Source organism: Caenorhabditis briggsae, assembly GCF_000004555.2.
Source record: "Caenorhabditis briggsae complete genome, chrI, whole genome shotgun sequence".
NCBI lineage: Eukaryota > Metazoa > Nematoda > Chromadorea > Rhabditida > Rhabditidae > Caenorhabditis > Caenorhabditis briggsae.
Window position 1 is genome coordinate 6,164,293 of NC_013489.2, and position 27,778 is coordinate 6,192,070.

Consider the following 27,778-nt stretch of genomic DNA (forward strand, 5'->3'; position numbering starts at 1 on the left):
CACATGCAGCTCCCGGAGACGGTCACAGCTTGTCTGTAAGCGGATGCCGGGAGCAGACAAGCCCGTCAGGGCGCGTCAGCGGGTGTTGGCGGGTGTCGGGGCTGGCTTAACTATGCGGCATCAGAGCAGATTGTACTGAGAGTGCACCATATGCGGTGTGAAATACCGCACAGATGCGTAAGGAGAAAATACCGCATCAGGCGCCATTCGCCATTCAGGATGCGCAACTGTTGGGAAGGGCCCCACTTTTCTCCGGAGTTTTTTTCCCCTGAAAATGTTTTCTCCGGAATTTGCGGGGTCTCGTTTGTACGGCTGTGGTATGCTGTTTCGCTTCAATGAGAAAGTTTTAGGCCGTCAAAAATTCAAATTTCGAAAAATTTTTAGTTGAGTTTCGACCTCAAAATTAACTTTTCACGGCCCTAAAATTTCGCCACTTCACCTTCTCAATAAAGCGCAACAGCATACTACAGAAGTTCGAACCCTATGCTTACGTCATACCACCTGACTCCAGACTCAATTCTACAAGTTGTTTTGTTTCGATAGCACATTCTGACCGCCACACCACCCCCAATTTTTTCTCTTCATCGGAAATATCTTCTTTTTTTCAAATCTCAGCGAATCATTGCAGATTCTTCTCCGTACTGAAGAGGCAAAGAGCAAATTGGAAGAACTATGCCGTGGTCTTCAAAAAGCGAACCAGCAGACCCGTGATGAGTCGATTACTAAGATGAAAAAACTCGAATTAGAGAGAGCTCAAGCTGTGGAGCAACTTAAGATAACTCTCAAGGACATTGAAAAGACCATGACTGAGGGAAGAGCCAAGTCTGATTTATTGTCGGAAGACAATAAGAAGCTCAGTGAGAAGTTCATTGAAATTGGGCAGCAATATGAGGAGAGAATGAATGTGGTTGATCAACAAATGCAGAAGAAGGAAAAGTATTGGGAAGAGTTTGGAAAGGCCAAGGATCTTGAGATAAAGCTTCTTCAAGCTAAACTTGATGCGTCTTCAATCCAAGTCAGAAAAGCTGGAATGGAGAAGGACGAACTGGCGAGGATCATGCTGGAGGAGACCGCCCGTGTTGGTGGAGCTTTGCAAACGGAGAAGGCGCTTCGTGATCAAGTTAAGGAGTATTCTGACAAGTATTCAGAGTTGACCAGTTGCCTGTCGAAAAGCAATGAAGCGTTTGATAAATTTAAGAAAGAGATCGACAGAGTAAACTCAAAGTGTCTTACGATTGAGAAGGATAATCTTTCGACCAAGAAGAAGTTTGAACAGGCTAACCAGTAAGTGATAGGAAACTCTTTCATCAAAATATGTACTTTTTTTCAGGAAGGTGTTGGTATTAACCATGGAAAATCAAGAGTACATCGAAAAGATCCTAGCCTCGAACAAGAAGATTCAAATGCTCGAGAATCTGTGCCGTGCTCTCCGCAAGGGCGAAGGGGAAACTTCAGAACCGGCGACCAGTACCGCGGAAAACTGAAACGATAAAATTCCGCTGTAACCAATCCTGCTGGTCCCGGATCTCGTGTAAATAAGTGTTATCGTTCATTCATAACTGTTGCATTCTCATTAATTTTTCTATAATCAGCATTTTGTTTTTTTTATTAACTCCCAATCCCCAATGTTTCGACTGTGTAGCCCCCATCGTGTTGGGGAGAAATATAATTTATTGGTTCATAATAAATATTTTCGTATTCAAACAAGTGGTTTCTTCTCTGTTTAAAATTTGAGACGATGGACCTCTTTGCCAATGAGCTCCACCTCCTTCTCGAGAGAGCAAACATTATTTGAGGGGAACCCACGGGAATGAATGCCAGATGAATGGAAAGATCGGCTAACGGATATGCGAATCTTTTTTTTCTTCTCGCGAAGATTCTCGTGTTTTTTGTACCCATCATGATCTTCTGATCAAAGAACCACCATGAGAATATTTTTAAATTTTAGGTTTTCTAGTTCAGACCATAATAAAATTTCTAATCATTGTTTTGAACCCGCAGACGATTATTCTGGTACAAAAATTGGAGCAGTTCCCACACTGACAACTACCGTAACATAATAATATTTCTGTTTTCCGGATTCATCAATTTGACTTTCGTGAGTTTTCTGTCCATTTTTTTTCTATCGAAAATTTTAATTTTCCAACTTTTTTTGGAGAAAAATAACTGAAAATTGTCTTATTTCTCACTACTCTCACTTTTTCGACGAATATGGAAAATAAAAATATGTTTAGGTTACTGTAATTGTCGTTGTGGGATCTTCGGCCACGACCACCGGCGTTTCTTTTCCACAGCTCCGATTTTTCGTACCAAAATAATACCTATTTCTCTGAAAACATCCACTGAATTCGATATACAGTAACCCAGAGGTGAAATAATTTTCACCGAGTTATTAGCCATACTTCAATTGAACACAAATTTCGAAAGATATTTTTCGAGAGAATAATGCTCACATAATCTATGAGTTTCGTAAGATTTAGTTACGAAATTCGATATCATAATCATTTATTTTTCTAATGAGCAGACTTGAAATTTCCATACTTACAAGCCCGTATTACAGTCTAAAAAATCTTTCAGCTTTCAACATGCGTCAACCGTATTTCCTCTGGAAACCCACACAAACCGTCTACTTTGAGCTCAATTACCTCGATTACTGTGAAAGATATAAAAAGGGGTAAACTGATAACACATAGGGGATATTTTGATAAATAATTTATCAGTTGACAAATTTTTGATATCTTCTACATCAATCCAGATAATTAAGATAAAAATTGCAGGTTTAGGGACTGGCTTCAATTAGAGGAAATACGGTATTATCATTTACTTTTAGATGGATTAAAAAACAAAGGAACAGTTCCGAATTTTCCTCCAGAGTTTGAATTTTTATGACATCCGTCTCAGAAAATGTTTTCTCTCACAAAAACTGTAATCTCTCCAGACGAAAATCGTTGCTTCTTCGATTCCATATCGACTTCACTTTTCCTAGTCATGTACCAGGCCGTTAATCCCTTTTTTTGTGGTTCGTATAACCGCTAATCCTTCTTTTTTTTGGATTAACACCACAATTCTTCTATCATCCCACTCTATCATATCATTCCAGAATCCACCCGTCCACACTTCATTTCCGTTACACAACACCCACCATCTTGATCGTTCCGAAGATTACTCGTTCTTTGTTTTCTAAGTTTCTCACTTTCTCTCTTTTTTCTTCTTCTTTCTTCTCGTGTTCTTCTTTGTATCTGGATGTCCATCATCTCTCTTCCGCTTCTTCTTCTTCTTCTTTCAGTGCAAAAGGGGCGCCACATTAGAAAACTAGAGGCATCTGAGAGAGAAGAAGAAGAAGAAGAAGAAGAAGAAGAGCAAAAAAGCGACGTCAAAAAGTGATATGAATAGTGTAATTGTGTGGAGAAGCTGGGAGAGGAAGAAGAAGAAGAAAAAGCAGTCAAAAAGAGCAATACAGCTTTCTTCTTCTTTTTTTCTGCTCTTCTTTTTTTCCGCCATCAGATCCAGAGAGATTAGGTCGACAGCAGGCAACAACGACGACAACCAAACTCTTCTTCTTCTTCTTCTATTTTTTTTTCTCACAGCTCATTGCTCTGCCTACCACCCTCTTCTCTGCGTCTCTCAATCTGTAACTTTCACGCGCGGAGCCCTTCTACTTTGCTTATATTCACTTCGAAGGACCTCCGCAACGCATTTTTTTGGCGTGTCGCGTCACGGATGAGGTGATTCTGTTTTACGTCGTCTTTCTTCTTCTTCTTTTTCTTCTTCTTTTTCTTCTTCATCTCCTTCATCTTCTGAATCTGTGTTCCCCAAATAATTAGAACCCCCAATTGAGCATGCAGGTGGAACCATTTTGGCTTCTAGGATCAGAGAATCATGGTGCTCGAGGAATGTTCGGTCTATTGACAAAGAAAGTAATTGTCAACAGAGCGGGTTTGTAAGAGTATCTAGTTTCTCTAAACATGATACTCTTTCGGTGTCTAATTAGGTAATGCTCAAAGAAATTTGTTGTCTGGGGTTTTTTTTTGATGGTGACGTTTTGATACCGACTGAATCAGGAAACCTAATTTTTAAAACTTCTGCCTTCGGCAAAAGTATAAAATGGAACTTAAAAAAATATTATAGAGATTTGTCGATTTCTTTAACTACTGACCGTTTTTTTGGATTTTTCAAACTCTATGTAGGGATGAAACAAATGACAAAATTGTAAGATTTGTGATTTTTACTGTTGGTTCGCCTTTAAAAAACTCTGCTAAGAATTGATCTTCAACACTCTAATAGAATGCGCTCAAACCGTAATAGTGTAAGCCCTTATATCTCATTTCGCGTCAAAGATATCAAAAAATGGGAAACTAACAAAATGTTAATCATAACATCAGAAATATTTTGTCTGTTTACAAGTTTTTGATATCTTCCACAGGAACCCAGATAAATCGGGTCAAATTTAAAGTTCTTGGTTCCCAAACCATTTCAAAACTTTGACTTATTTATTTTAGTTTGTCTAATAATATTTAAAAATAGTCAACATGATTTTGATAAAATTTTAAACATTAGGTCAGTTGATAACTTTTTGGTATCTTTCACAGGAACTGAGATAAATTGGCTCAAAGGATAAAATCACGGAGTCGAATGTATTAGTTTTTACGGTATTTGAAATTAGCTCGGTTGGAAACCTATTTGAAAAATTATTCCCCAGGTTTAGCTTGGAGTTTTACCTTCTTCATTGGTTTGACAACTCCTCATAGTCTAATTTTTCAAATCAATATCACTGTATTTTTCGGGTATGTCGTGCAAATGCTCTCAAATGCGGATAACCTGATACTACGGTAAAACTAGCTTTGGTCTCGACGCGAAGGCTTTAAATTTAACTGCTGAGTCGATACTCAGCGATGCCTGCATTCCATAAAAAATCAGTGGAAAAAAATTGAAAACAAAAAAGTTCCGGAAAAAAACCGTAAACCCCCACATAGATAAGATATGATTTTAAAAAATATAAGTTGGCAGCACTCAAAACTTGGATTTCGAAATGATTTTAAATCAAAAATTTTTCTCTGTGATCTTTTGGATACTTTCCTTTACCCGATCCGATTCCATTGGATAATGTCTGCCTGACTCGTTTTCTGCGTCTCTTCGTCTCTCACACTATTTCCGTGTCCGCAACTCATAACTTGACAATTTGCTCTCTCAGTTCTGCAGATCTTCTTTTTGTTGCTTTATAAATGATTATGATGCTGATGACAAACAATAATCTAAAGATATATATCTCGCGAGAAGACTAGCTAAAAATGAAGCAAAAAGAAATAGCAAAAAAGTAGACTAGGGAGAGAGGATATCTATGAGCAAATAAAGCCGCGCGAGAGCGAGAGCAACTCCTCTCCTGGTGGCTACCATCCCTAGCTCATTTTCTTCCAATCCGTGTGTCCCTTCCTTTGCATCTTACTTCGTATATTTATTAGTATTCCCAGCTGGTCTGGCGCGCTTCTGAAGCTTCTATGGGTTTTTTTATTTATTTTGTCATTGCCATGGATCCATAGTTGATCCTTTAGTGGATCGATCAGTTTCCATAGTGGATCGATCAGTTGGTAGACTTTCTTTAAGCAAGCACTAAATAGTTCGAGACCTGAATTGTTTTCTTTGAGCCCTATCCCGCCGAGATACTCATTAAACGAATACACATATTCATTTTTTTTCTTGGTTTATCCTAATACTTCACATATAGTTTTTTTTTACCTAAGGCTGTGCGAAAATCGGCCGCGGCCGAGGCCGTGGGTATTTTGCCGTGGACCAATCCGGCCGTTTTTTTTTGAAAATAAGCTCAGCTACCCAGGAACTACAAGGGCCGATAGGCCGCCGTACCCTACCTTTCTCAGAAGTATCCTTTTTTGAAGTGCTGCGGCCGTTCTGGCACAGCCTTGGTTTTACCCATCTTTCGGCATCTTCCTTTCGGTAGCGGCATCCTCGGCGGCGGCGGCGGCGGCTCCCCGGGAGCTCTCAAGTACCTCCTCCTCTCCTCTTCTTCTTCTGTTTTGTGAGAGTGTGAGCCTTTGCGACGGGAGTGAGTGTGCAACTGACTTTAAACAAAAATCGGGGGCCCCTTTTTCCCGCTTTTTCTTTCTCCAAACTCTCCCAATCCCTTCGTTTTGCCCAGGTTCACATTGCCCCCGAAAGCCTTCCCCTTACCGCCATCTTCTTGCACATTGAATCTAAGATCCTCTTCATCAACTCTCCCGAAAGCTCGCCCTTTTGTTTTCTCCCTTCCTCCCCTCCCACCTTTGAACTCTTCTCCGGATTTCTTCTTCGATCTCTTCTTTTTCTGATCCCCCAAAAAATTTTTCGACATCTTCTGAATCGTTTTGATTTTCCTGGCTTATCTCATATATTCTTCTGATCCCCACTTTCTAATATTGCTTCATGAAATAGTCCAATAAATCCTGAGAGCCACCCCACCACATATTCATTTCATGTCTCATTTGTCAATCACTTCTTCCTCAATTTTCTTTTTTATAGAATCTGTTCGTCCTTCTGACACTTCCCTTACTCTCCCCCTTCATTCCGAAAAAAGAAAAAGAAGGAATCCGACGTCTTCAACGACGACGACGACGAAAAAGCAAAAAATTCAATTCCGCCCTCTCCTCCCCCGTCGTCCTGTTTTCTTCGCTTCTTCTTTTTCTTTTCAGCTCCTGTAAGGGCACCTGCTGGCTGGAAAGGAGCCGAAGAAAAAAGCGCAGGCTCTTTTCAATGTCTCCTTCTACTGCTTCTTCTTCTTTTTCTTCTTTTTTTCGTTTTCTATCAAAGAAGAGACAGACAGAGAAGGAGCAGTCAAGCGACTACGTCTTTCACTCAATGAGTGAGTGTGTATTTGTGCGTCCCGAGAAAGAAGAAGAAGAAACCAGGCAGTCATCCCTTCCCCGCAGAGTCCCTTCTCTCCTTTTTCTCTTCCTCTGGGCTCGAAACGCAGAGGGAGAAGCCGCAGAGAAAATAGTGAGAGCTCTCGGTAAGAGCTCAGCGCACGAGCATCTCTCCTTCCTATACTCTCCGTCTATTCCAGTCTATTGATCCATCATCATCCATATCCGTTCGTTTTTATTTTTTAACTTTTTCTGACATTTTTAAACCGTTTAACTTTCAAAATTGCGTATTTGGATCTCTGAATTTCACATTGTTCGAATTATCTTAGCCTTCAAATGCAAGATTTCATATTTCCAGGTCAAGATTTGTGTTTGTTAGACAGTAGGTGTGTCAGCAGTACGGCAAATGGGAAATGAATGGAGGCAGATTTGACTTTGACGACGGCGGAACCTATGTAGGCGGATGGGAAGAAGGAAAAGCACACGGTCACGGAGTATGCACTGGTCCACAGGCGAAAGGCGAATATGCCGGAGCTTGGCACTACGGTTTCGAAGTGTCTGGTGTGTACACGTGGCCGTCTGGAAACACCTATCAGGGACAGTGGCAGAATGGGAAACGACACGGTCTTGGTGTGGAGCAGCGGGGCAGATGGTTGTACAAGTGAGTTAGGGTTACTGTAGATGTTTGCCTCAAATGGTCTCTCAACTTCTTTTAATACTAGCTGAATACAAAAACATTCAAAAGCTTTGTAATCTCTCAATACACATTTTTTCCTCTAATTAACTTGTGTGGGAGTTTTTGGATTAAAATTTACAGTACCTCTTTGACTTTTGGGCTGTTTTTTGAATTTTTTTTTGATCCCGGATTGGATAGAGACAGTGAAGTTCTATGTCGTCGTTTTTAATAGGTTACCTCTAAAAGTAGCCCACCGAAACCGTCAACCTTAAGATCAATTATCTCGATTTCTGTAAAAGTATCAAAAACTTGTCAACTAATAATATATTGGTACACATTTTTGTTTTTTGGTATCTTTGATAGGAAACGAGATAAATGGGCTCAAAGTTGACGGTTTGGGATGGGCTTCTATTAGAGGAAGTACGATATTTGATTTTAAGTCTGTTTTCAAATTTTGATTCTTGAAATGCTCTCCAACTCTTAACAAAAATAATTTTTAGAGGAGAATGGACACAAGGCTACAAAGGACGATACGGAGTACGACAGTCGGCAAGTTCTCAGGCTAGGTATCAGGGCACCTGGTCTGCTGGATTTCACGACGGATATGGAACGGAAATTTATGTGGATCTAGGTAAGTGACTTTTACTCAAAAACTTTACTGATCCATGCTTATATTCAGGAAGTTACCAAGGACAATGGCTTCGAGGAATGCGACATGGTTACGGTATCCGAAAAAGTGCCACCTATGCGAATGCAGCTAAATTTCGATCAAAATCGCAGACTCATGCTTCACTGACTAGTTTAAGAAGTGGTCGAGTGGAAGAGGAAAATGCTGAAGAGCACAGGCATAGTGAGTTTTTTTCGAAGTTTAATGATTTCTCAAAAAATTTGGATCCCACTCAAGTTAAAATATTTTTCAGAAGAAGGACTATCCGGCCGTGGAGGATTTGTACTTCGTGCCAACTCGGCAGCTCCACAACGACGACGACGATCCCTGTCGGAACGAAGTCTTGCCGTGAAAAGAACTCTGTTGTCTGGCCTCCGAATCAAGAAACAACATTCCACTGGAGACATCCATCAACGTGTTGCATCAATGACCGGAAGTCTTCGATCGAGTGGCTCAACGATGAGTTGCACTTCTGAAGACTCACTTCATCATCACGGACTACAACAACCAGAAGAAGAAGCCGTTGAGGAGAGCGCTATAGAAACGTACATGGGCGAGTGGAAGAACGACATGCGTAGTGGTTTTGGAGTGTGCGAAAGAAGTGACGGACTCAAGTGAGTAGTTTTATTAGAATTTTTTCGAAAGAGAGAAACAAAGAACAACAAAAAAAAGCAAAAATGCTTCAGATATCACGGAGAATGGGCGAACAATGCGAAATGTGGCTTTGGAGTGACAACTTTTAAGGATGGAACCAAGGAAGAGGGACGATACAAGAACAACATTCTGATCGCTTCTTCTAGAAGGAAAGGAGTCATTTTCATGAGAGCTTCAAAGTTTCGGGAAAAGTTGGAACAGGCAATGGGAACCGCGATCCGAGCTGCTAGCATTGCACAACAGAAGGCTGATATCGCTGCGAGCAGGACGTCAACAGCAAGGGAACGAAGTGAACAAGCAACATTCATCTCAAGACAAGCGAACGAGGATTCAGAAGTTGCCAGAATCCATGCAAAGCAGTTCGATCCAAGTTTTAAGCAGCCTGGTACGCGACGGTTATTGAAGGACAACAATGGAGGAGAATCGTTTGGAACTGATCTATCAGATGCCATTTCCTATTCAAGGCATCTTTCACAAACGCATAGTAAACAACATTCCTTTGAGCAGGTGAGCACCTTTTTTGAAGATTTGTAGGGATTTGTGATAGGAAAATATAAATTTAAAATAGTAATGTTCCATGGTTTTATTTAAAATTCATTGCCCGTTCATTACTTTTCAATTTCTAATTGGTCGTTATTCCAATACTTGAAAACTCGAAAATGTAATTCTGAAATAGTTCAAGTTTACATATTGTAGATTACAGTCCTTGATTAATAAAGTTGGCCGTTGTACCATTTTTTGTCTAATAGAATCTCACGCAAACCGTCAACTTTGAGCTCAATTATCTCGATTCCTGAGAATGATATCAAAATTTTGTTAACTGATAACACATTTATCGTAATATTTTATCAGTCGACAAATGTTCGATATCTTTCACAGGAACCTAGATAAATTGGTTCAAATTTAAAAGTGGGGTGGCGTTCTATTCGAGTGTTTACAGTATATTTCCAACTCTCCTTGTAGTCCCTTGGAAAATTAAAGATTTTCAAAAAAGTTTCAGCCAAAATCCAAAAACTTTGTCAAGCGCATACCGATAAAGTATCTATATTTCAGACACTATCTGTTGACATGGGCGATGACATGACACCTCCATCGCGAAACCCCTATGCCAACCACGTAGGCCCATCCAACCAGAACCATGTCAATTTTCTGCCCCAATACGGCTACAATTCCGACCCGAACTCTCAACTTCAGACCCCGATGAACTCTCAAGATCTCCTTCAGCAACCACACAACATTCCCATAAACGATCCATCAATTCCATCGGTTTCCGTTGTTCAAGAAGAAGAGAAACCGTTGATCCTCCAACCGCAGACCAATCTCAGTCAACCTGGGCCTTCGAATCTGAATGCGCAGGCACCGAATGTGATGTCTTCTAGGTTCTCATTGAGGTTGGTGTTCATCTAGATTCAAAGTACCAATTAGAACCATTCCAGTGATGACCATTATGACCAATATGTGATGGCCGGCGGAAATCAGCAACAGCAACAGCAGAAGCTTCGCCGCAATCGTCCATCGCTCATGAGACAGGCGGATGTCAACGAGTCTTGTGTACGTTTCGGTTGAGAGTTTTATGAAGAAGAACAAGAAGAGGAAGAAGAAGAAGAGCATATGAGACAAAGTAGTATATCTGGAGGAAAGAGAAGGATGAACACTCTCCCACCCTCTCAATAGATACTTTGCTTCATCTTCTTCTTTTTCTTCTTCTATCTGGTACTCCTTCGCTTCCTGCCTCACATATTAGTTGTAGTGTAAAGTAGACGAGGACCCGAAAGAGCGGATTCCGGAGTGATGAAACTGAATCGATTCGAAACGGGGGATCTCTTTTTGCAGGCTGGAGGAGCATCGAGCGGACTCAATCGAAGGTCGACTCTTGCCTCGGCACGAGATCGAAATGGTGATGTCAACCATCCGGGAGCTATCGGAAGTGCTCACGCTGCGAAGCTGAGTGCTGTCAGTGGTAGTGATGGTGACAATATGGGAAGTCTGCCCAATCTAGCGGAACTTGAAACGCAAGGGGTAAAGATTTGAATTTGGGATCTGAAAATGAAAGGAATGGTTCTTCCAGGTGAGATTGCGAAGAGAAGAAGCCGCCCGTCTCGCTGGACAACGTCGCCAAGAAGTGCTACGCGAACACGAAGAAGCGGCGCTACTCAGAGCAAATCCACTTCGACATTTTCTGCAACCGGCTTTTAGAGTGAGTTTCAATTTCAAAAATGAAAATCCAGACATTGTGTTGAAGGGGTATTGGCGTCTGATAAAAAATCTAGAAAATCTCGAAATTTTGAATTCTACCTTTTGGCATGAACTTGACTTTATTGACTTGAGGTATCCTATAGATTTAGGAAACTAACAGAATTCAGGATCAAAAATTACAGTGTTGAATTATCAAGAACCCGCTGAGTTAAGAAATTTCAATTTCTTAGTGATATCTGTGACTCGATTCTCACTGATTTCGTATCATGAAAGACTGAAAAATCTTTGTAAAATCTGTGATAGAAAGGTCCATAAACCGTCAACTGTAAATTTTTGAGTAAATTTTTCTTGGTTCCTGTGAGATATTTATCAAAAAATTGTCAACTGATAAATTATTTCTGATATTCTTATAAACAGTTTATAAGTTGACCACTTGTTATACTTTTGACTGGAACTGAGAAAAATGGCTCACATTTAAAAGTTAAGAACCGTTCTATTGCAGCTTTCCCGTTATGCGGGGTGTAGAATCTTCGTGTTTTGGACTTCTTGATTCGGAAATTCACTTATATTTTTGAATTTGTAGAATTTTGGATAAGACAGTTTAAAATTTCCAACAATTCGAGATTCTTCACTTTGGAATATGAGAATTTTTATGAAATGCATTGCGCGACTAATATTTCCGGATTCTCATAAAACTTTGGATCATAAACTATACATATTTTTTCCCCTCTTCCCATTTCTTTTCACATTTCTCAAGAGAGTCCATTTCGTAAATTAATCCCATCTGCTTCCATCTTCATTTTTCTCCTCTTCCCCCATTTCTCAAAAAAGTTTTATGTGACGGGTCTCTCTTATCCGTTTTCAAGTGAATTTCCGGAGAATAAAAAACTCAACAAAAAGTTTGAAGGTTGGGGGAGGGGACAGGAAAAAAACTGTCTCAGAATTTTGTGGACTCTCGAGGAGTTGAACCAAGTGGGCTAAACTGGAGCCTAAGAAACTCCGAAAAGTCCCTTTAAGAATTTCTTTTTTTTCAGGCATGGCTGGTTCGATGGCGCATTCCGATTCTATTGGCAATTGCGAACATCTCCTTATTAATGCTCTTTTATCATTTGCTCACTTACGAGAAGAAGAAGAAGTCTTCTTCGTAGGAATCAGAAACAAAAAACACTTCACGCTCAATTCATATATTAGGGGTAATATTTTTCAATTGTATAGAATTTTTGAATTGGTTGAATTGTAACATCATCATCAAAAAACAACTGAAAACATTTGAAAAAAAACTGAAAAAAAATCAAGAAAAGCAACTTCTCATATTAAATTGAAACACGCACAAAAAGTCACTTTCAACACACAAATTCTTTCAACAATTTCGATGTATAATTTTAGCGGGCTGAATGTGATTCAATCGATTGTAAAGGAATTCTGATTTTTATTTTATACAAAAAACTGGGTCTCTTTATTTTCATTGCTATCACTATCTCTACTTGGTGCTCCTTTTGTTATATTTTTGTCCTCAATGATTCTTCTCTTTCACCCAGTTCTTTCTTTTTTTTCTCTGAAATACGAACGATTGTGTTTTGAAGGTGGTGGGACATCAAAGAAAGTTTTCAAGTTATTTGAACTCATGATCAAAATTACCCGGTTAACTACGCATCCACAAGATGAGCTTAATGAAAATTTCACCCCCAAACTGTACCAAACTTTTCTTTTGTTGTCCCACCTCTTTTAATTTTGTTCTTTCATTTTTTACATATATTATGTACCTTTTATTTTCAAAGAATCATATTTGTGCTCATTTGGAAATTGGCTCGCCCTGAAACCAATTCTGAATTGATACTCATATTTTTCTTTTAATTTAAATATATATTTGGTTTACATTTTGGTTTTTTGGTGCATAGAAAACATAACGAATTATGGAAAAATAAGATGCATGGAATGGGAGGTTCTGTGAAACAAGCTGAACACACAATTTCGAATAAAAATGGAGGACTAGTTGGGTTGCAGAATTCCTACAAAAAATGTCTTACCTTTCTTACTCTTGTCCGAAACCAATGCATTTTGAGAGCGGATATCTCGTTAAATTTTTCTCAAAGGCAAAAGAGGGTATCTTTTGAGTCTATTTTAAATTTTTTTTTTCCTATTTTCTCAATTTTTGACGATATTTTTCCGTTTTCTCAATGATTTTTATAATTTTGGTTCTTTTTTTCCGATTTATATTAAAAAAGGTGAGAATCATCGAAAAATTTAGAAAATGGGAAATAATATTAAAAGTAGGTTACAAAAAATATGGTAGTTCGTTCTTGCTCCTTTAAGAATATCAATGAAATTGTGAAATTTCACTGAATTAACACTACCGAGTTTTTCACTGAATTTCCAGAATTTGATTTCGATGCGAGTTATGGTTTTTGAAAATATAGTTTCGAATTGTACAAATCCTTCGAACTCTGAAAATCCTAGAACCAAAGAAACCGGGAAATTGAAGATACAATGTTTTTTTTTTCCAAAATCAGTCTAAAATTAATTTATTTTGTGCTGGTTGTGCGGAGAGAATTTTTAGAATGCTATTTATTGCCGTTTTTCAACTTTAGACTTATAGAAAAACCGAAATTTTCCGATTCAGAACTTACAACGTCTGATAATGTTTCTAGTTCGGAGAAAACACGAATTCAAGAAAATGTTTATAAACTTTGAAATTCGAAATTTGCTCCCACAATTTTTCAGATGATTTCAGATGTTGATCCCTCAGTGCCAAGTTTTCTATAGAACACAACACATTTTAAAACTCAATTTTCAAAATCCTGTACAATACTTTATTTTCCAAAACGACATCAGAACACATTTCGTATAAAATGAAGCGTTCAAAAAAGACTTAAAGACTATGAGACGAAAAAAGACTATTCATTTATTTTCATCCTTCTTCTCTCCATCCTGCGAATTTTCATCTGCAGCTGCACCAAACATATCAGCAGCATGGTTACAAAAGTAATGATGTACGCCGTCCACCTTCTTCGCAAAAGCTTCTTTGTACGTCTTCGCATTTCCAGCCGACACATGATACACTGCCACGTGTTTCTTCACTTCGTTCGGTTGTGGAGGAACCTGGTTGGTGTTAAAGTAGATGATTCGAATGTGCACTTGGTCGCCGGGCTAAACTTTTTTGAAAAAATAAATAAATATTTGAAAATTATGATAATTCAAATTACCGTGATGAATCCGACACTTGGCTTTGCTCTATACATATTGTTGTCACTTGATTTGACCTAATAATGATAACTGAGAAACCCTTTTCAAACGAATTCACCCTTACTTTAAACGCCTGTCGGTCCGGTTTCGTATTCGTTATGGTGAAGGAAGCAAATCCTGGATTGTAGCTGATATACTTAAAAACCAGATGCTCAGGTGTCAACTTCAATCCAAAAGCTGGTTCATTCTTTCCATTCGTGATCTTCGTCATTTTTTTCTTCGGACCCGCTGCTGCGGCTGCAATTGCTGCCAATGTTGCTGGATCATCATCTTGAAGAGTATCATTTTCTTCTTGAACCATTTCTAGGTTGAGAGTGAGATTTATGAAAATTTGAAAACTGATTTCAGATAGTTGGATACAGAGGAGTTGGCGGGTTTCACGTAGATTTTCATGGTTCTATATATTTTGGGTCGATCACCTGCAGAAGTTAGAAATTCTGTCAATGAACTAGAATTCATGTTACATCATGTTATTATTCCAGAATACCAGAATTGCAAAAAATTGAGATTCAATGAATAATTATAAACATAATAACAGTCGGTTTACGCCCCCTGCCTCAACATTCTGGGTTCCGTTTACTGTATCTTGGATTTGAAATTCTAATTTCAGAATTTCCCACTAGCCGGGTCTCAAAAATTTTTTTGAATTTTCCAGTTGCCAATTATTCAAATCCTCTATAATTAAGAACTCTGAATTACCGGTACATAGGCAGAGAAAGTGATAAACTTATGAAATTTTGGCTCTAAATGTAATTATTGATTGTAAATCTAATGTCTTCCACCATTATTCAATACCTCTTTTAATTTTTCTTTGCATTGGTGTAGCAGATCTGACGATGATGATTATCAACTGGCACCATCCAAAGTTGATATTGTTTTGGCAAGTTTTATTATTAAGTAGCCATTTTATTCATTTCGAGACCTCTGTTTTTGAAAACATATCTTCAATAATAATTTCTTTCCAAGTTCAAGAAACCAATTGTTCCTGATCTCGCCCGAGTTTCAGACTTTCTCTTTCACTACAATCTGAATCGTATTCTCCGCAGGAAGCTACAAAAATAAGAAAAGGAGAAGACCAAAATTCTAATCTCGAATGTGCCATGTGAACCAAGCAGTGCACATCATTCAACAATTTTTCGTAAGTTCACAAAAATGCGGCCTATATAAAGTCTGGTTGGATTGACTAATCCGCACTATTTTGCATGACTGGATGTTCTTCTTTGAGGAGCTTCTCGCAGTTCCAAATCCCGATTTCTTAGACTTTATGGTTGGCCAAAAAAGGAGTAGGAGGATCATTTATGATTCTTTCCCGCAGTATTCCCACAAGTTTAGACATAGTGAGATTTATTATTACTCACTAGCTCTCTCTTTTCAAAACTTTTAATGATCTATACACCCTCGTGTCTTTCTAGTGTCTAAGAAAAAATGAATCTATTTTGAGCTTCTATCCTTCCTCTTTTTTTCAATAAACACAAAGCATGTGCTACAAAGTTAAGCACGTTAGACACACACACACATAACTTTTTGCTCCTTGATCTCTTAATCTGCTGCTTTTTCGCTTATTCCATTTGTGATCAATCTGATTTGTTCATGCACTTCTTAGTTATGTATTTCTGTGAGACTCCTGAAAATGAGTGGTCTGAAATGTTCTTGATGATTCTGAAGTCCAGATTAGTAGCCAGAAGTTAGAAAAGTGGGATGTTGAGAGACGAAAAAAAAATCTTAGTCTGCATTTCTTGAATTTTTTCTGATTTTCCGATGTTCTCGTGATCTCCTCTTTTCACAAATCGGCTGATTTCTGGAAGTACTCTTTATGTGAATCGGAAGTGTTGCGAAGACGTCAGAAAACTGAAATTGTTTGTCTTCAAAAGCGAGAGGTTTCAGCTCAAGTATCTCGATTCCTGCGGAAGATACTAAAGTTTGTCAATTGACAAAACACCTCTGATATTATGATGAACAATTTATCAACTGAAAAAGTATTGATATCTTTCACAGAAACCGAGGTAGTTAAGCTTAAAGCTGACAGTGTTGATGACACTATATTAAAGTGCTCATGGTACCTATTCATAAAAATACCTTCTCACATCCTCTTAATTTCGTTTTCCATACTTCAGAGCTCATGATGTCATTCGATAGCTTCGAGCCAAGCTCTCCAGAAGCGAGCTCTCCGGAATCGGGATCTCCAGAACCCACCTTTCCCGCACAGCAAAGTTTGGTCTACGGAACCGCGTGCGCCGTCTGTGGTAGTAAGAAAATCGCATTCAATTATGGAGTACGAGTATTTTTGAAATATTCTATTTCGAATTTCCATTATTCAGGTTATCTGCTGCAACTCATGCAAGATGTTCTTCAGTCGAGCCATGAAAACTCCAATAGCAATTTCTTGCAAAAGACAATGGAATTGCAATTTCAGTGGTGTTGAGAAATGCCGCTACTGTCGTCTTCATCGATGCTTGCTAACTGGAATGAGATGTTTCAAAAGTGTGGATGGTCCGGATACAGCGAGAATCATAGTGAATTTGATGATTAAGGATCAGGAAAGAAAGAACAATTTGTTGAATTCCAAGATTCCATCAAATCTCACAGCGACCGAAATGTTTGAGAGAAAACTGACTGTGTTTGAGCCAAAAGCGCCAGGTACCGAATTCGATTTCTATGATTGGGGAGTGATGAACCATCTATCTTGTATCGCCTTTGCAACCAAATTCCGTTTCATGATGTATCTCTCACCAGCTGATGTCAAGGTGCTGTTCAAGTACTCTCACCTCATGTACATGATTCTGGTCACTGCCATGCGTTCCTACTCTGCAGGACTTGAAGTAATGTGCCATCCAGATGGATCTGATGTGTTTCCAAAAGAAGTCAATGGTTATAACAACGAATTTCTGAAAGGTATCAAAGGCAATTTGATTGGTCGAATGAGAGAATTGCGTGTGACAGAAGAGGAGCTTCTCTTGTTGGGAGCAATCATTCTCTGCAATCCTGGTTAGTATGACAAAGACGAATAAATCTCACATTTAAGAGCATTTTCAGCAGTCACAGACATGTCTCAATCTGGACGAATCCTCCTTGCTGCACATCGAGATTCATATGGACAAGCGCTTCTCCAGAATTGTAATGTACATTCCTATGGACCATCCCGATTCCCTGAAATCCTCTCTCTTACTTCAATTATCATCAAGACCCAACAAGATATCCATCATTTTTCGTCTCTATACCCAATCGTTCATCCTCAGCAAGTCAAGAAAAATCTCTTCACAGATATTCTGGATTTTTTGCGCAGTGAAAATTGAATTTCAAAAATTAAATTTTTTTTTGTTTAACTTTCATAGTTTGTAGTCAAATTATTTCCCCTTTGCTAATCCCCAAATCACCTCCAAAAATGTATTCAGTTTGATGTCTAATCCGTATTTATTTCCGTCTCATCTTCGCTTTTGATCTCCAGATTTTCATGTTTTGTAGCTGAAAAAGCTCAGTGGAGTATTAGTCATTTGTGATTTCTTGTCAGTAATTCTAAACTCTTAATATTTTTGTCTTTTTTTTTTCGTTCGATCAAAGACAATTCCTGAGTCGCATACCTGAAAAAACAAAAACAAGTTTGTCCAGGAAAAACCTTTATTGTAACCAGTTGGAAACGTTGTTCACACAGGTGATAATAAGAACATGTGAGAAGGGAAAAGCCCGGAAAATACATGATGAAATAGAACATGAGAAGAAATGCGTAATGAACAAGTTTAGAAGTTAGAAAACTGGGATGCAAATGGAAGTCACAAGAAATTGGGAAGCAGAAAATTATCGAGAATAAGAAAATTGGGATGAACACAACGCGTGGATCAAGAATCAAGAATGGATCAAGAATGGATGGACTTGTTAATATGGGATGAGGGATTCCGGAAAACCCCGGGTTTTTTAAAATAAACAAAACCCCACTCCCATAGTAAACAAGAAAATTTTATGGTATTGGAATAAGTAATACCAAATCGAAGTTATATACGTGTGTAAGAACACATTAGATTTCTGAGTACTTATCTGGGATTGATCCCGAGCCTACAAAATCGGGTGTACCGTAGTGACTTCCTGTTGTCATATCGTGATTCTGCTGCCCGATCAATGAGTGATCCGACATACCATGTGGCACAAAGTTGCCGTATATGTAGTCTGTCATTTCATTGGGACAAAAATTTCGTTGTGAGTTGTCCGAGTTGTCAGTAATTCTTGGCATTGATTCTGAAATGCACAATTTTTATTTTTAATAGTTGATTCTCTCATCGATACCTGATCCATTGTTGTAACCATCTGTGCAACCAAAAATTGGATCACATGTGTGAAAATGATGAGCATAGCCATCGTTAGCTGATCTTGACGTAGAAAAGGACTGCTCCTGCATTGTAACGTAGTTGGTAGAAGTATTCTGAGTAATTGTGTTGGACGAAGATGCGTCATATTGTTGACCACTTTTCCCCGAGTTAGGGTACGGCAAACCAGAAGAAGAAACCATAGTTTGATTATCCGGGAAACCTGGTGGCTGATTCCATCCTATTCCGTTGCCCACAAATTCATGCATTCCCATTCCTGCCGAACTGATCGCTGGGGTTGCTTCCCTCAAAGGCTCCGAATTTGTAAAAATAGTAGAGATGAGTGGAAGAGTCCATTGAGCTGAACTCTGGTCAGAGACATTGGCTGTCTCCTGCATTGAAGGTGAATAAGGGTCCTTGCTAGGGATCCTTGCATAATTGTATTGACCTTGAAGATAGTTGCTCTCCATAGGTGCAGATTCCCCAAATTGGGGGACAGGACAGTTTGAATTCTCTGTCATCATATTGAGAGGGGGCGCTGACTCGTAGATGAGTCGTTCAGTCGTACCTTCCAAACAATTGAATATTGTTGAGTTGTTCAAATGGGAAATCATTGATCGAGTGTTCTTTGTATCCATTGGATGCTCTGGTTTGGCATCGTACTGTTCCATTAGTTGATTAATCTGAAAAATTCAGAAAATTAATTGTTAAGACACTTAAAAGGTTACCGAAAAGTCATCAAACTGGTGAGCAATGGTTTGGTCCGAAACGTTTCCATCAAATACTGCGAGAGTTGCTGACTGCTCTTCCGCTGTTAACATTGGACCTGAAATAATCGAAAGTTGTTATTTTTTAAATTTAGAAGAACCCACCTCCTGTAGAGTCCATTTGATTGTCGAACACCTCTTTGTTACAATCGACGGGAATGGAGTTCGAAAACCCTTCCGAATTTCCATTGAAGTTGATGTAATTGGCAATGTTAGTGTCTCGATGACACTGACGCGAGATGGAATCCGCAGATTGCTTTGGTGTGCCATAAGATTGGAGAGTGGGAGGGAACAAATCCGAGTCATCGGAATCTCTAAACAACGGTGTGCCGGAAACAGACGAACCAGTGAGTAATTGCTGGTTATCGTCACCCTCCATAGACTTCACTCCAAGAGCCTCTTTAAGGTACTTAATAATCATATCCATCTGCACGATTTTCGTTTCCTGCTGATGAACTTTCAGCTCCAGCGAAGCGATCTCTAGCTTCAGTTTAGTGCGACACTTTGCGGAGGCATTAGATGTCTTTTTTATTCCTGCGAGAGTTTTCTCCTTCGCGATCCCTTTCAGTTTGATTTCCAGTTTCCGAACTTCCTAAAATTGGAAAATATATTGTTTGTTAACTGAAATTTCTGTTATGTACCTCTTCCAATTTCTTGCGACAGTCCTGGTTTTCCTTTTCAATCAGATGACCCATATTGTTTTTTCGAGCAATTGAATCAGGAAACTTTTCCTTATATGCAGCTTCTAACTGTTCCAATGATTCGAGGCCACCCCGCAACTCGACATCCAGATCCTTCGAATGTTCCTCCAGAGACGCCTTCTTGTTTTTCTTCTTTTGCAGGCTATTCTTGAAATTCGCTCTGTGTTGAGATTTTTGCAATTCTCGTTTTTCCTCTTTAGTCTGAAATTTAACCATGATTCAGAAAAATACAGTGTTTTTTAATTTTTAGAAAAAATATTGTGTTCGATAATTTTAAATTGTTTCTATTTCTATATATATTGAAGCTAGTCACCAAATTTGGTATGTACAGGGTGGCGCATAATTACCCGGACTAGAATTTGTACTATAGAATAAAATTTGAGTAGAGCTACTGGACTCGAATTTGGAATGGGAAAATTCAAATAATTCATCAGTAAACTGGCCATATTTCAAATTATTTGGTGAATTCTGAGGAATCGCTTTGAAAATTTCGGTACCAATTTAGGTGCCTTCAGGGTACTTATGTCTGAATATATACCCGTTTTTTTCAGTCCGGGTAATTACGCGCCACCAAGTATCTGACTACAGTAAACACTTCAATAAAGTGCTAGCCAAACCGTCACTTTGAGCTTATATATCTCATTCCCTCTAAACGATAGAAAATACTAGTCAAATGCGCAATAGGCGATTCCGCTTTGCTAGTTTTCAAAATCATACTTTCAGTTTTATGGTATTTTGAGCAATTCGACTATAGAAACACTCACCATAGCTTTCATCTCCTTTTGAGTCCGACGAGTTTTGAAATCCTTCAAAGAACTTCCAGAGCTGCTTCCAGAAGTCAGACGAGACCCAGTCCTGCGATTTGGGAATTGAATGGACGAATCTGAAATTATAGTCTCGAATTAAACATTTTCAATGGTGAAAGTATCTCAAAATTGTACGCACCGGAATCTCTTCGCTTAATAACGACGCCTCGAAGCGTTGTAGGTCCTGATTCAGCAAGCGTATCAGATCCATACTGTATCTCACGATCAGTGCCTAGAGCTGCATCCTTAGCCAGAGTTCCTTGGTGGCATGGCGAAGAGATTTCTGAAACTTGAAACAAATTGAAGATTTTTATTCTAAAAAGAACGAATTTACCAGTGTTGACGTCTCCCATTCCTTGCTGGTCCATCGACAACGAAGACAATGATGATAGTGGTGGGGATTCTGAAAAGTTATAATTTTCTGTCATAAAAATGGTTTACAATTTTACCTCCAGAGAAGTCGTTTTCAGATAATTCCGGTAGGCTATCAATCTCGTCCTCGCTTGTTTCCATCTGAAAATGTATTGAATTTGAAAAATTGTGATGTGGGCTTAGTTTTGGTAAACTTCGTTTGTACAGTGCAGTTCGTCTACTCGGTTATTGCAGAAACTTTCTTTCTATTTAAAAAATGTTGATTTCAGTTTTTGGTAAATTCTTGCAAAGGAGGTGGAAAAGGAGGCCCATGGGCTACAATTAGAGAAAATACGGTAGGTAAAATACAAAGTTTTTACCTAGATGAATAATCGCATTACTATTGAAACTTTTCTGTATGTGTGTGTGTGCCCGTATGTCTTGGACTTTTAATTGAATAATTCAACGGGACGTGGGACTCCTATGTATAGTGGTGTGTGGTATGTAGTCATGGACTACCGAGCGCTTCATGCGTATGCTGCCTGGGCCGAAATTTTCCAAAATGTGTTAAAAATTGGTAAAACTTGATGAAACTTTGTAAAGAGTATTTTGGGTTCATTTGAGTGTCGCGTACAAAAATTGGTCATAAACCTTTCGAACTAAAAACTATAAGACTTTTTTATTGGATATAACTTCAAATTCAAGAAACTCATTTGCTGCCAGATCATTTGCTACCGGATCATTTGCTACCACCGGATCAATTGCTACCAGTTATCATTTGCTACCAAGTGATCATTTGCTACCGGTGGTATGTCGCTACTAAATTAACTGCTATCAAACAAGGAGCCTGATGCTGAACATAAATTGGCAAATGGTCAATAGAATGGGATCTGACAAGTTGATAGTTTGGAACAATTGCTATATGTCTAGTTGATATGATACAGTTTCTATATTTTCTCCAGATTTCAAAGACACAACTGATATGAAAGGTACAAGTTGTTGTGTGTGAATAATGGGGCTTTTATGACCCAATGCACGTCTTACAGCAATACATGTCTTACAGTTGTGCCACAAAACTGTAAATTTTATCGGCTCCCTTATTTCAGGCCAAAAGCTCGGGGGGGGGGGGGGGGGGTTCAACACTCGTGATTCGGGGGTACAATTTTTCTGATTGTGAGGGAGTTTGAATTCCTGAATTTCAGAGCTTGAAAATCTCAGAATTCTTAGCGTTTCAGAACTTTGGAATTTCAGAATTTCGGAATCTAAGAATTTCGGAACTTCAGAATTTCGAAGTCTGAGAATTTCCAAATCTCATAATATCTGAAGGATTTTAGAATTTCAGAATCTGAATATTTCTGAGAGAAAATATAGAAACTGTATCATATCAACTAGACATATAGCAATTGTTCCAAACTATCAACTTGTCAGATCCCATTCTATTGACCATTTGCCAATTTATGTTCAGCATCAGGCTCCTTGTTTGATAGCAGTTAATTTAGTAGCGACATACCACCGATAGCAAATGATCATTTGGTAGCAAATGATAACTGGTAGCAATTGATCACCGGTAGCAAATGATCCGGTAGCAAATGATCTGGCAGCAAATGATTATTTGCCCTAACAGGCAGGGCTTAGCCACGGGTGTCCATCTGGTTAAGTCAATTCTCACCTTCTCGATGCTGTTTCCGTAGATCAACCTGTCCATCGCATTACCCAAGTCTTCTTTTTCGATAGCATCTTCTATTTCATAACCCGTAACTCCGTCACACCTCGAAAACGAGTCATCACCAGGTGGTGGTGGTTCCCAATGGGGAATGAAGTCGCTCATTTTAGCTGTTTCCTGTTGGTTGCGACTGAAAAAAAGGTTATAACTGTGTGGGACAGGCAAAAACGATCTGACGTAAGATGAAATTCAAAGAAGCAGAGATGGTTGACTGAGAGAGGAGACTCAGAGAAAAATACGGGTAGGATGGTTACGGAAAAGACATAACACCATTTACTCAAAAAGGTTGAAAATGAATAGTTTTCTTTCGAATGATTTTACTGAAATTTGTGAAAAAATTTTTCTCGAAAACTTTCTCAATTATGGTGAAATTAAAATGTATGAATTTCCAACGATAATTATCCAATTTTTTCGATGTGAATTTTGGGAAAAAACGTCGGAAAAATAGAAGGGGCCCCTCTAATTGAAGAGCTCCTGTAATAGAACCCAGGTACCTTGGAACAATAAAAGGGCCGGTTTTTCTAATACAAGTTGTACGATAGTTCAAGAAGAATGATCATACACTACAGTATCCAGAGAAAAAAGTAACTAGTCACTTTCAATAGAGTTAGTATTCACACATTTAAGATTACACTTCTTTAGAATTTGTGTGTTCTTGAGCAAATAAACATTCAAAGAAGAAATGAAAGAATAGAGTGGAAGGCAGCATAGACAAAATGGAAATGATGTTAAGACCAGGAGAACGCATTTTATATTTTAAAAACAGAATCTGTCAATCATGCAAGTGCTCGGACGACAAGAATGAAGCTGAAAAAACCGATGCACGTCATTGACACTCTTATCATTTTGCAATGGTTGTTACCGTACCCCTAATGTTTGGAAATCAAAAAGAGTGTTAAATCTTTAGATGATATGTTTACTATAGTGAACTGAATAAATGAGAGAAGTCCGAAGGTTCCAAAATCCAATTCAGAAATCTCGCTCCCGATAATTTTTAGGCCAGGCTAAATTTAAGAATTTCAAATTGAAAGTGGTTTTTGAAAGCGAAGTCTCACGTTCACCGGGCAGCAATTTATGGATTCTGGATGGTTGTGGGTTGTGGTTGAGAAAAAACTACCGTATCCCGAAATTTTGAAATTTGAAAAAAAATCATTTGTTCCGATTTTTCCAGAAAACAACCGAAAAACTGTTGAAAACCAGAGATGTGCGGGATGAAAAATATGAAAATCAAGAAGAAGAAACAAGGAATAAGGAAGGAAGAGAAAAAATTTAGAAACGATTTTTAGAATTTAAGATTTAGCTATAGGAATTGATGCGGAAGAATGAGAAAGGATCAGAAAGGTGGAAGAACGAAGAAGAAATATAAATAAAAAATCCACGATCACATGTTTTTTATCAGGAAAATAAAAAAGGAAAACTGAGAAATCAATACGGTCTGATGGAGAGCGGGAGAGGGAGAAGAAAAAAACTACAGTTAAGAAATTTTCCAAGACACTCTCTTTCTGGAATCAGTTTGTTGTCCAGTGTTTTGAAATAAGTGTTTTACATAGATTTTCAGAAAAATAGAAGAGCATCTTTGATAGGAAGGCCCCTAGGAAGATAGGAAGGACCCTCCAATTTAAATTTTCAAGAATTCTACGAACTTTCTAGATGTAAATTTGATTTAGAACTTCTAATACAGGTGTTACGGTACTTGAAAGAAGGACCTTGTAATCCGCGAGGGGGGGGGGGGGGTAAAAATGTGGACTAAGTTAAGATTTACCAATTTTTTCAAGTTTTGTGACCGTTTCCATTAAAATTTCGAACTTTGAACACTTTTCATAATATTTTTGAAAATTTCAGTTTATGTCGTTTTTTTTTGCATATTTTTTGTCTATTTTTTTGTTACTAAGCCTGGAAAAATCTGAAACTAGCTGAATAACTTCAAATTACACAGTTACAATGGAAAAAATAGTGTTGTTCATACAAAAAACCGGCCTAAACTGAAATTTTTTGAAGTGACAAATTTTTGTGGAAACAAGCGCAAAATACGAAATTTTATAGAAACATTCGAAAAACTAGAAAAAATTGGTAAATCTTAACTTGGTCCACATTTTTACCTATCCCCCCCCCCCCCCCCCCCCCCCCTTTGACTTGGGCCCCCCTTTTCTCATGGCCCTTGTCATAAAGAGCCAAAAAAAGTGAGTCGCGAAGCGACGAAGAGCAAAAGAGAAAAGTTAATTCCAGCTGTTTGAAGCGCCGGAGGCGCGGCGAACAGGCTGGTATTATATAAATACTGCATGTGTCAATCAATGGACTGGAAATTTTATCGCGAGCAAGTGCTCTGATGGCGAGAATGGTCTGAATAAATGATCTGAATAAATGAAAGATTTGGTTGATCGTATCCCAAACATAAAAAAAAACTTTTAAAAAGAAAACAATCGAAAAATGGGTGAATACCGGAGATGAACAGAATGAGAATTTTGAAAAACGGGAAGAATGAAAAAAAAATTCCTCTGATCTCTGCTGAAAACTGAGGAGACGCTAGGAAAAATATACATTTAGCTAACAGTAGTTTTCGGTTGTGTGCTTCGTTCTATCACAACGGCCAAAGAACCTTCTCTCAGCAAATTAAAAAGAACAGTTGAGAAAGTGATGATACGATCTGAACAGGGAGCAGGAGAGGAGGAAATTTTCGAAAAAAAAAGTTGCGAAATGTATAGAAAACAGACATTCTGTCTTGCGCCCTCGTTTTTGGCGACAGTTTCGTGTTCAGTGTTAAAAATATTTCAAAGTTGAACCTTCCAGTTAATTTTCATGTAATTTCTGTCGGAAGGGGGTACGGTAGTAGGTGAAGCGTAAAAACAGAAAAGGTTGGGAAAGGTAAGCATAGAAAAGGGAGACTTTAAAATTTAGTTATTAGGTCCAAAATTTCAGGTGCGGACTTTTTTAACATCTTTCAATCAAAAAAGTGAGAACATCTTGCCTGTAAAAAAGGTCAGCCTCGAGACACACAGCTCTCTTTTGCGGCAACTCGCATCGAAAAAATATGTCTGGCGGGCAGAAGGAGACACGCACGATTGACCTCTCTTTTGATTTATGATGATCACAGGATCCCGACAAATTGTTTCAATTAAGAAAGCCGGGATGATAGTAAGAGAGGCGTGTTTATAAGTGTCACATCTTCTAGATAGTAATCTGATTTGCGCTAACAAAGAGACCTTAAATCAAACCATTGGGTGGTTATGTGAAACTGTCGGAGTCAGAGATGAGCGGATTAAAATTTTTGGAAATCCGGAAGAAAGAATAAGCAAGAAGGAAAATAAAAATCAGGAAGACGGAACAATATTTTAAAACCAGGAAGAAAGAATAATGAATAAAAACGAAAAAAAACTCGGAAGAAGGTAGGAAAAACATTTTGAAAAAATCGAATAAATTTTGAAACTTTTTGAAAAAAACATTAAAGGGGAATTTAGGCGGCAGTGAACGAAATTTTTTAGTTCAGATTTAGAAAGTATCTAAAATATCTATGATGCAAAAAACAAGTTAAACTGAAAGTTGTTCAAACTTTCCGAAAGCATGAGAAAAAAATGAATAAGACGGAACAAAGCAGAAGGAAAGAAGAATAAGGAATTCAGTTCATCATACTTTTATTCTCAGGAAAATAAAAAAGGAGATCTGAGAAACCGATGAAAAATACGATTAGAACAGGGAGCAGGAGAGAGGGAGAAAACAAGAATAATTCGAAAATTTTGAAAATAAAGACCGAAGAAAAGGGTTGAAAATAGTTCTGTCGAAGATCAAGCTGTTTTCACTCTCACTCTTTTTTCATGTCAAATCAAGCAAAATGTGAGAATATGGATACTGTAGTCAACGATTTTATATTTGAAGTTGAAACATTTTTGGGAGTCGGTTCTCTTTTGACAATGACACAGAGGACGAAGATGAAATGAAAAATGGAGACAAGGGACAACATATGCCAGGGGAACTAGTGTAAACAAAAATCAAGGACGATAAATTTGAAAATTTGGAAACGTTGGTGTGAAATAACTGTCTTTGGTGTGAATACTTTTTCGTTCAGCCAGTTTCATTCGGTTTGTTCCAGTAGATGACAAAATGTATGTCGTCTCTGTCTCTCGATTCAAAATAAAAAAGTGTTTGAAAAAATTGCTACACGTCAGCTCTTGCTCATTCTTAATTTTCGTGTTGCGAAATAGAAAGTTTTGGAACAATTTGATAAACAAGGTAAAAAGAAGAAGGGAAAAAAAGAAGAACGTCTGTTTATTTTTTATTTATTTATTTCAACGAAGGGGAGAAAACCACTAACACGTGAAATGTCTATGAAACTAGGAGATATAACAGGGACATACATTTGTAGTAATTGGGAGATGAAGGATAAACCGAGTTAGTAATTAGTTGAATTCAAGACAAGAAAATGTTTTAGATCACAGGATAATAGTCGATTTTTGAAAGCCGCTGACGAGGGCTTTACCGGAAACACATTGGCGGGTAAAGAGTTCCAACATCTGATTACTCTATTAGAGAGAAATTGAGAAGATATTTTTGTTGAGTTTTTGATAAGTGATTTGAGATAGTATTTGTGACGTCGCAATGATCCAGCATGATTAAATATTTCGAAAATTGGAACCTCCATGATAATTTCTTTGGAAACAATAATTTTATACGTGAAGACCAAATCATTATAGAGCCTGCGATACTCCAAGGAACTTAGCTGGCATTCTTCCAGTGCTTCAAAGTATGAAGTGTATGCCATCCTGAATTTTTTGAAAATTCTGAAAACAAATGACTTTTGCACCGATTCCAATTTTATAATATGATCCTTTAGAATTGGAGAAGTGACTATCGTTC

General features: G+C 38.2%; 7 protein-coding genes across 7 annotated transcripts in view; 3 read left to right on the forward strand and 4 right to left on the reverse strand.

Moving 5' to 3' along the window:
• Positions 1–1,484, forward strand: part of CBG08254 — a gene marked incomplete at both ends in the record, with an annotated part of 1,891 nt that extends 407 nt beyond the window's left edge. Inside the window, 2 exons of the mRNA XM_002639876.2 lie at positions 629–1,284; positions 1,331–1,484. Of these exons, the coding sequence (XP_002639922.2) occupies positions 629–1,284; positions 1,331–1,484 (810 nt within the window). The remainder of the gene's footprint in view (positions 1–628; positions 1,285–1,330) is intronic.
• A 5,780-nt stretch (positions 1,485–7,264) lies between these two features.
• On the forward strand, positions 7,265–12,192 carry Cbr-jph-1 (the record flags this gene model as incomplete). Its single annotated transcript, XM_002639877.1, has 10 exons — positions 7,265–7,512; positions 8,028–8,158; positions 8,207–8,377; positions 8,448–8,808; positions 8,881–9,355; positions 9,902–10,239; positions 10,285–10,399; positions 10,682–10,867; positions 10,917–11,045; positions 12,079–12,192. 10 exons carry the CDS (start codon positions 7,265–7,267, stop codon positions 12,190–12,192), a joined length of 2,268 nt encoding a protein of 755 aa, XP_002639923.1.
• A 351-nt stretch (positions 12,193–12,543) lies between these two features.
• CBG08258 lies at positions 12,544–14,588 on the reverse strand (the record flags this gene model as incomplete). Its single annotated transcript, XM_002639878.2, has 5 exons — positions 12,544–12,597; positions 13,349–13,555; positions 14,012–14,191; positions 14,248–14,304; positions 14,352–14,588. The coding sequence occupies 5 exons, from the start codon at positions 14,586–14,588 to the stop codon at positions 12,544–12,546; spliced, it is 735 nt and encodes a 244-aa protein (XP_002639924.2).
• A 1,821-nt stretch (positions 14,589–16,409) lies between these two features.
• Cbr-nhr-26 lies at positions 16,410–17,580 on the forward strand (the record flags this gene model as incomplete). The annotated part of the gene is made up of 3 exons (XM_002639879.1): positions 16,410–16,559; positions 16,606–17,272; positions 17,321–17,580. 3 exons carry the CDS (start codon positions 16,410–16,412, stop codon positions 17,578–17,580), a joined length of 1,077 nt encoding a protein of 358 aa, XP_002639925.1.
• A 716-nt stretch (positions 17,581–18,296) lies between these two features.
• CBG25325 lies at positions 18,297–23,035 on the reverse strand (the record flags this gene model as incomplete). The annotated part of the gene is made up of 11 exons (XM_045236148.1): positions 18,297–18,514; positions 18,563–19,265; positions 19,311–19,408; positions 19,455–19,941; positions 19,991–20,251; positions 20,815–20,933; positions 20,996–21,139; positions 21,191–21,259; positions 21,306–21,369; positions 21,516–21,587; positions 22,877–23,035. The coding sequence occupies 11 exons, from the start codon at positions 23,033–23,035 to the stop codon at positions 18,297–18,299; spliced, it is 2,394 nt and encodes a 797-aa protein (XP_045098770.1).
• A 1,646-nt stretch (positions 23,036–24,681) lies between these two features.
• Positions 24,682–24,723, reverse strand: CBG25326 (the record flags this gene model as incomplete). The annotated part of the gene is made up of 1 exon (XM_045236151.1): positions 24,682–24,723. One exon carries the CDS (start codon positions 24,721–24,723, stop codon positions 24,682–24,684), a length of 42 nt encoding a protein of 13 aa, XP_045098771.1.
• A 2,591-nt stretch (positions 24,724–27,314) lies between these two features.
• Positions 27,315–27,683, reverse strand: CBG25327 (the record flags this gene model as incomplete). Its single annotated transcript, XM_045236154.1, has 1 exon — positions 27,315–27,683. One exon carries the CDS (start codon positions 27,681–27,683, stop codon positions 27,315–27,317), a length of 369 nt encoding a protein of 122 aa, XP_045098772.1.
• Positions 27,684–27,778: the final 95 nt, after the last annotated feature.